This window comes from Morone saxatilis, unplaced genomic scaffold (assembly GCF_004916995.1).
Source record: "Morone saxatilis isolate NCDOM2014 unplaced genomic scaffold, NCSU_SB_2.0 Contig15, whole genome shotgun sequence".
NCBI lineage: Eukaryota > Metazoa > Chordata > Actinopteri > Moronidae > Morone > Morone saxatilis.
The window spans coordinates 1,165,848-1,173,748 of record NW_023339707.1 but is presented as its reverse complement, the minus strand read 5'-3'; the positions used below and the strand labels follow the sequence as shown (position 1 = coordinate 1,173,748).

General features: G+C 41.6%; 1 protein-coding gene across 3 annotated transcripts in view; it reads right to left on the bottom strand.

The window, feature by feature from the left end:
• Positions 1 to 7,901, bottom strand: part of tbc1d22b (TBC1 domain family, member 22B) — a 14,479-nt gene that overhangs the window by 3,048 nt on the left and 3,530 nt on the right. The window contains exons 2-13 of one of the 3 annotated variants that reach the window (XM_035656581.1): positions 7,546 to 7,602; positions 7,011 to 7,200; positions 6,758 to 6,929; positions 5,790 to 5,957; positions 5,587 to 5,657; positions 5,170 to 5,298; positions 4,954 to 5,019; positions 1,267 to 1,381; positions 742 to 848; positions 582 to 657; positions 301 to 428; positions 49 to 144 (exon numbers count right to left, since the gene is read on the bottom strand). In XM_035656581.1, coding sequence (XP_035512474.1) covers positions 49 to 144; positions 301 to 428; positions 582 to 657; positions 742 to 848; positions 1,267 to 1,381; positions 4,954 to 5,019; positions 5,170 to 5,298; positions 5,587 to 5,657; positions 5,790 to 5,957; positions 6,758 to 6,929; positions 7,011 to 7,200; positions 7,546 to 7,602 — 1,375 coding nt within the window. The remainder of the gene's footprint in view (positions 1 to 48; positions 145 to 300; positions 429 to 581; positions 658 to 741; positions 849 to 1,266; positions 1,382 to 4,953; positions 5,020 to 5,169; positions 5,299 to 5,586; positions 5,658 to 5,789; positions 5,958 to 6,757; positions 6,930 to 7,010; positions 7,201 to 7,545; positions 7,603 to 7,901) is intronic. The other 2 variants (XM_035656582.1, XM_035656583.1) reach the window with 2 other exon arrangements.

Genomic DNA, 7,901 nt, shown 5'->3' with positions numbered 1-7,901 from the left:
CCGTATCGGTCTATCACTCAGTGTGGATGACAACAAAGACACTGGTACCTGAAAATCAACCATGGAGAGGATTTCTTTGCGCCACTCAATGAGGAAAGCAGCACAGACGTAGAGGTGGAAGTGGGAGAAACCCTCTGCTTCAGCCTGTGGAAAACAGGACAAAAGTTACAAGCAAACCCAGTCAACTTAACAAATACTGCCTAGTGGATCACAATTGCAGCAGTGTAAATTCTATAGTAGTTTTTCAGGCTGTAGGTAGTGCTGCTGCTGCTGATGGTGGTGGTGTACACTCTGCTCTACCTGATAGGTGTCCCAGAGACGGATAGTGCAACGAAGTGGCAGCTCCCTCATTAGCAGATTGTTCATCCACCGGAAAGCAAACTGCAGGTACTCCACCTCATATTTCTTGAAATGATTGTGAATGTCCTCTGAAGACACACACATTTGCAGATGTTAAAACTGTGTGCAGCCTTCTATCACGTTCTACATGTATGAGCTCATAGTAAAGCCCAAAGTAAAGAGTAATGAGCAGTAAAGGCAATTTAAAACCTAATGTGACACATGAAAGGACTGACACTGACCATCTATCCTGCTGACCAGCTCCTCTAAAGCTTTCACTTTGTTTTGGATTCCAGGCTGAGCAAAGGTGTAGTTGTCCTGAAATAATACCATTTTCAGTAAACCGGCACATGTACTGTTTGAAATTATAGTTTATTGAGATGTATGTGTGTGTGAGCAGACCTGTATTCCATCCAGCAGCTTGCTCATGCACCAGAAGCTGTCAGCTTCGATGTTTCTCTGGGTATCCAAAGGCAGCGCTGCCACATCAAAGTTCTCAACATCCTCCGCTGGAAAGACAAAACACATTTAATGGAACAGAAAAGGCCTGACTCATGCAGATGAAGATTCCTAGATTTGAATGAATGCTGCTTTCTACCAAAGTTGGTGGAAGAAATGTTTATGAACTTGGATGTGGTAACAACTCGGGATGCCCCATAAAAGTTGATGATTGGAGTCATCAGTTGAGAAGAAATCTACTGGCATTGTATCAATCAAATCACTGCTTCACTGCATCATTGGATACAGAGCCATGTAGAAGTCTTGTCTCAAAATGACCTAACCACAACACTAGTCGGTGCTGACTGAAAATCCTGATTAGGGGACAGCCCCAGTAACAACACTGTAAAATAGAGGAACAGAATCAAAGGCTGGTCCAGTGTGAATATGACAGGGCTCTATGCAGGAATTTTCCCACCGGTAACTTACTGACAAACTCAGACAGGAAGACGACAAAGAAGGGTGTGACCAGATCGTTGATTCCCTGGACGTAACCACTGGCTGGGTGACGGATGGCCCAGATAAATAGAATACGCTCAAACACCTGAGGAATGAAAGACAACAACAAAATGTGTTTGGTGTAAATGTCTAAACTCAGGCCAGAAAAAGGTCTGGAAATCATTTGCCAAATTACAAATCTTTAAAAAGTACCTGTTGGAGTCAGAAAAATACTCAGAAAAACGCTCTGGAGTCTGCAGAATCTATGCGTAAGAGTTTTATTGGAGTCAAAACACCAATGTCGAGAACTACAACTTGTGAATTAGAACTCTTCTTTTGCTGATCCTCCACCTATTTATATTCAAATTAGAACCTTAAAAATTTGGAAACAATGATATAATCTCTTAAACAGTGGTTATGTTTTGTATATGCCCAAATACAGACCAGATCTAATGCCGTTTATTTTTTTACATAGCTGATCTTGTCTTGGCCTGTCTGTGACCTGCCATGATCTCACTCCCATAAGCTGTCATTTGGACTTTATCGTTACCTTGACTCTATCTCATCTTATTTTTTGGGTTCTTACACAAAGAGAGCTGGGTATTTCCTGCCCAAACACAGAGACACACACGTGATATTTTCACACTGACTTCTCTGTTCAGGACATGATTGTTTTCCAACCCTCTGAATTCTGTAAACATACAGTTTTAACAGCAAAATGTGAATGGATTTACTTATCCTTCTAACTTTCATGTAATTTCAGTTGTATTTTTACATTTGTATTTGTATTTATTAGAAGATTACGACACAAACACCAGAAGAGCTTCAACTTACAATTCTGGTATTTTCCATATATGGTAGGTTGCTTTGAGTTAAGCTATTTTACAATTGCTTTGGCTCAGTTGTTACACAACAGAGTTTCAATGTGTAAAACTCTTGCTGCAAAGAGCCAAATTAAAACAAAACATTACATCACATGCTCAATTCAATTCAATTCAATTGTATTTGTATAGCGCAAATTCATAAAAGAAGTTATCTCAGGACACTTTTCAAATAGAGCAGGTCAAGACTGAACTCCTTATAACATTTACAGAGACCCAACAGTCTGCCTCGACTAGTTGGGGTTAGAGAGAGAGAGAGAGACAGAGAGACAGACAGACAGAGAGACAGAGAGAGAGAGAGAAGGACAGAGACAAAGGTGCACAGCACTGCCACTGACAGTTTGATCTGAGTTTGGTGCGTTGAGCTGGACAGACTCGCTGAGCCACGCCCTGAAGCATACCCTGCTTTATGGTCTATTTTACTCTGAATGGGACATTTACTAAATGAACATCATGCNNGACTGAAACTAGAGATTGAGACCAGAAACTCATTAGACTGTTTACTGAGCTAATAAATCAAGTGGTTTGGTGCCAGTCGAGCTCCCCCTGCTGGCCATTACATAACATGCAGGTTTAGGACAATTGGCATCACTTCAGAGACCCGGAAGCTCTGTCCATTATATATAGTGTCAATGGTATAGACCCACATCCTTCAAACTCCATGCCATGTTGCAAGTTTGTAACACAGGCTCTATGTTACATTTAGAAACTAAGTTCAATTCAGGGTTATTTTCTAAGACTTAGAAAGCTCTCATCAGTCACGAAAGGCATCACACACTGGCTTCCACAGAGTAATACTCCTCATGGAAAGGAAACTGACTTTGATGTGTAAAATCAATGGAGTGCTCCTTTAAACTTACAAGTAATGTAAATATCTAAAGTTTGGTTTGTTGAGATGCAGAAACAGTAACTTATACAGTCACAGATCATTTCCTATTGGAGGGAAGTTGGATGCAATGTAGTGTAAAGCCAGACTCTAGACTATGTTATCTATATTTATGGTGAAATAAGCTACTTGTGCATTCTTGAGGAAGAGACCATTGAGAACTCTGCTTACTGTTTGATGGCATTAGGTTTTTATTTTGTGTGCAATGTAAGATCTTGTACAGCATGTTAAGTTAAGAGTTCTTCTGAAAAAAGAAAAACTGAAAATGTGAGCAAAAGCAACTGTAAAGTACTGTAATAACTCAGACACTGTGCATTATTATTATTATTATTATTTGAGTCTATGCTTAGGGCTAGCCATAGTGCGCAATATGGTGGACGGTTATGGGTTACATCAGACAAAACTCTCCACATAAAACACCCCTTCCAAATGAATTCATCATTTTGTAAAATCATAATACCTTTACGATTAATCCTCTGAAAGTTGATAATGCTGATTTTTAATAAATAATTATTGCCCTGCTGTGATTACACCCAATCACAGGTTTCTGGTTATTCTGTACACAAATCTAGTGTTTTGAAAGCCATAAAATCACCACATTTGAGGAACAAGCCACAATAAGTGAAGTTCCTTTTTACAGATAAGTTCCTCTGTAGTTTAGTAATCGGATGCAGGTTCTTTTTCAGTGGCTAGCAAATGCTCTGTCATTGTTACAGCACAGTATCATTGACAGGGTCATGACTTATCTAAGTTGGTTGGATCAAACAAGGAGTGCCTCCAATCTCATCTCTGTTTCTCCGTCTCTGTTTAAGATTAATAAAGGGACAATTCAGTTTTTTTAAGTGGGGTTGTATGAGGTACTTACTCATAGTCAGTAAAAATTGTATTACAGTAGACTGCGGTAAACAAGACCACAGTTTGGTGAAGCAGACAGGAGTTACTAAAATAGGCATCAGACTACACCTGTACTTGTCAATGAGGACAGCCTTGAAAATGAGGGGTTGAAGGGGTTATTCCTAATAAAGAATTTCCAACAAAACCTGTATTTAGAACATTTTCACTGCTTAACCTTTTCTGGCAGACAGTCCTTTCCAACAAATACCTTTCCTTCTTTGACAAAAACAGTAATTTTACTTCACAGCACAGCCGAGGTGCTGGTCAAGTGCTGCCCCGATCGGTTACTTAGTTTGTGTTATTGTGTAACTTTGGTGTTTTAAACGTTAGTTTGGATCCAAACTAATTAGTTGCTGAGGATGAGGATTTTCCTGACTCACAATGCTCACAATGGTGGTCAGCATTTATGAAACACACTTTTGTGGCGTGCTTGGCATCGGAAGGTTGTTGGGTCCCCGGCTCATCCTGCTTGTCCTTGAGCAAGATACTGAACCCAAGTTGCTCCCAATGCGTGCATTGGTGTGTGAATGTGAATGAATAAGTAGGTTCCTGTTTGGCTTTTCCATCACTGAGTGAATGTATGCGAAACGGTGAATGTGGCACGTAGTGGTAAAGCGCTTTGAGTGGTCGGAAGACTAGAAAGGTGCTATACAAGTACAGGTCCATTTACCATACAGTTAATTTCCAAGACATTTTGTTATTTTAATCAATTTCCAGGTGTTTCCATGACCAGACTTTCCAGATTTTTCAGGACGCGTGGGAACCCTGCCAGCCAGTTTCAGAGGAACCCGAGTTAGGCTAGATAACTGACTAACCCACTGATTTTGCTTTACTTAATTTTGACTGATGCATTAAAACAAACTGAACACAAAAATGCACCAAAGTAAGGGATCCCAACTTGGTTTACAGACAACACTATGAGTGAACGACTCTCCAAAACAAAAAATCACCCATGTGCACTTTGGATGAACTACTACTAGATATTTGAAATTGCACTTCCAGTAGTTTAGATCTTACCTCTTGTACTACAGGCTGCTGGAACAAAGGAATCAGAGGGTTGGTTCTTGGAATGTCGATGTGGATCTAACAGGAAGAGAGATTATTGAGATGTTACCCAAAGCAAATAACACATTTGTGTGGTTCTGATATTATTTAATAAATATCATATTGTGTTGATGTTTTGACTGATGAGTAGTAGCAGTCTAAAGGTTTATCTCCATGAGTTCACTTTACCTGTCTGTATGTGTCTTTATAGTGCTCGTCTGTTCTGGAATGGTAATACTGCTCTATGAAGCCAAAGTATTCTTCTCGCTTCCTTTTTAGCACCAGCTCTCTGCGCTCCTTGTTGGCCGGCAGGTAGCCCTGTCAGAGACCGACGCGAGAAAGTGCCAGTGAGGAGAAGCTTTGTTCTGATTATGTGAACGGTTTAAGAGGAACAGAACAGGCCGGCCATTTGAGATAAGACAAAGGAGAGGAGATAAGGCTCCCTGCAAGGATAAGGCTTTTGACATGATGTAAGCATTTTCTAAAGAGGAATTATTGGCTACATAGAAACTTAAAACCGTATACAGGACTCTCAAAGAGGCTTTGAGAATGTGCAACAAGGAGCAGAGCATGTGATATTTAAAAACTGAAGGTCATTAGACTTACAGAGAGAAGTCTCCATGTGATTGGCCGGACTTCTCTTGGTATGCCCGACCAGCTGTGTTTCCGGAGCTCCTCTGTAACAGCACAGAACAAGATACAAACACACATATCAAAACCGGCTGTAACCCAGAGTGTAGTGTCAGCTTGGAACCATTAGCTGCTCCATATCTGCCTTGTGAAGGTGTGTGGCTGTGTTGCTCTCATACCCAGGTCAGTGTTGGGATTAGCCAGCAGCTGTTTGAATTTGTCCAGCCGGCTCTTTTCCCGCACTGTCATGGGTGGTGCCCCCGATGCGTTCTGGTCTGAGATGCGAGCCACAAGTGGGATGATGGGACGAACTGGGAGAGTGTGCTGCTTCTGTAGCGTGGAGCGAACTGCACAGGGCAACACAAGAGAATTGGGGAAAATCTAAAAGATTTAGTGGCATCTAAAAGTCAAGTTGCAGATCGGAACTAACTGAATACCACTCGCATTCCAAGTGTGTAGATGTTAAGGCTGCAGCAGACACTGCCCCCATGTATTTAACCCTTTCTCGTAGGACTGTGTGTATGTAAGTATGATGTGTGGTCCCCAGTGCTCGATTGGCTTCAGCAGTGTGGCCTATCCTCACCTCTCCTACTCCTACCTCTTGAGCCGAAGAACTCTCCAATCCAGAGACAGCAATTTAGGGAACTCAAACTATAAAAGCCTGGGCAGCCTGAGAGTCAGGGCCGCTCGGCAACATGCTTATTGTTGTTTAAGGTCAGGCTGATAGCTATTAATCTGGTATTAACTTGTGAAACTAGTGCTGAGGCACTTGTTTTCTACCTGGGGACTGGGCCAAGTATTGATTTTAGAGACACTTTTAGGTTTAGGGGTGCCTGTTTGTACTGTTTTTTTGTCTTATTAAGCCGAGTTGGTTAGTGAGGTTTTTCTTTTCATTTTTCATTTCTTAAGAAGTAAGTTATACGCTCTTCTTAATAAGTCCTCTTTTAGTTATATTAATTCCTTTGATTTAAACAGCATCCACTAGCCCTTTTCCTTAGTAGCTTTGCCTCATCTATTTTTGTCTCTAAGAACTCCCCCCCCCCCCCCCCCCCGACAATGTCTGTAATTAGCTTCATTGTGAATCACTAGATAAGCTGCTCAATAGCTCTTAAACCCGAGAAACTGCTGACACATATTACCCACATACCTGAGGACGCGTTAAGGTGGGCGTCACTACTGGACTTGACAACCTTGCCGTTGACGTGCTCGCAGTCCGTGTCCTCCTCCTGCGCATCCTGGAGGTTTTGAGCTTCTGTCCTGGGAGCTGGCAGCCTGTGTGACACCTCAGTTTCTGTGACACCTGCCTGGTTCTGCTGCTGCTGAGTGGAAAGACACCTGAATATCTCCTTTTATTTCACACCAACTCAATGCCCATAATAGTTCCATGGTAAAAATGATACCTGGTTCTGCATGGATGTGGAGTGCAGGCCTGATGGCAAGGATGAAATTGGAGCGTGGGTCCCGAGAAAATCCTCGTCCTCCTCATCGTCAATGTCCCATGCATCGTTGGTGCTGCGGGCAAACTCATGGAAGCTAGAGGCCTTTTTAGACTTGAGATTGTTGAACTTGGGTTTTATGTCTTTGGGATACCTGCAAAGGGACAGATCCAGAAATCAAACAGACAGAAAAAGAAAGAATTGAATGGTCTCATTTACGGCAGCACTGGTAGCTAATATACACAGAATGGAACAAAAGGAACAAAACTACAAATCCAACAATAAAAGGCAATAAAACACTGAAAGTCTCTAAAACAGATTTAACAATGGAAATGCAAACACTGGGTCAAACTGATACAATACTGCTGCATGCAATCCACACTTGTTCAAGTACTCAAAGCATGGAACAATGTGCTGCAAAAAAAAGGGAGTGACGCAAATAAAACGCATCCATGTGGGTGACACGACGCCATGCAGTCCAGCTGGGTTTAGCACTTACGTGCGTCGCAATCGTGGGTCGAGAGGTGGATGCTGTGCTCCATAAACTGGCTGTACACTGTAGAAGATGACATTTGAAATGCGATCACCTCTGTGCAGTAAAAAGCATGCAGCTTCCCCGCCTTTGACCAGCAAGTCCTGTCCTTGTTGCTCTTGTAACACATATTATCCTTTTGTCTCAGTAAATAGCTCACTCCCCTTAAAATCAATATCAAATTTACTGACATGACATGTTGGATTCACCATATGGCTGCCATACATATTGTGCCCACTCAGTATTATTATAAGCCATATATACATATATATAAACTATATATCACCATTTGGTTCACTTCTGTAATTCTGACTCAAAATTAT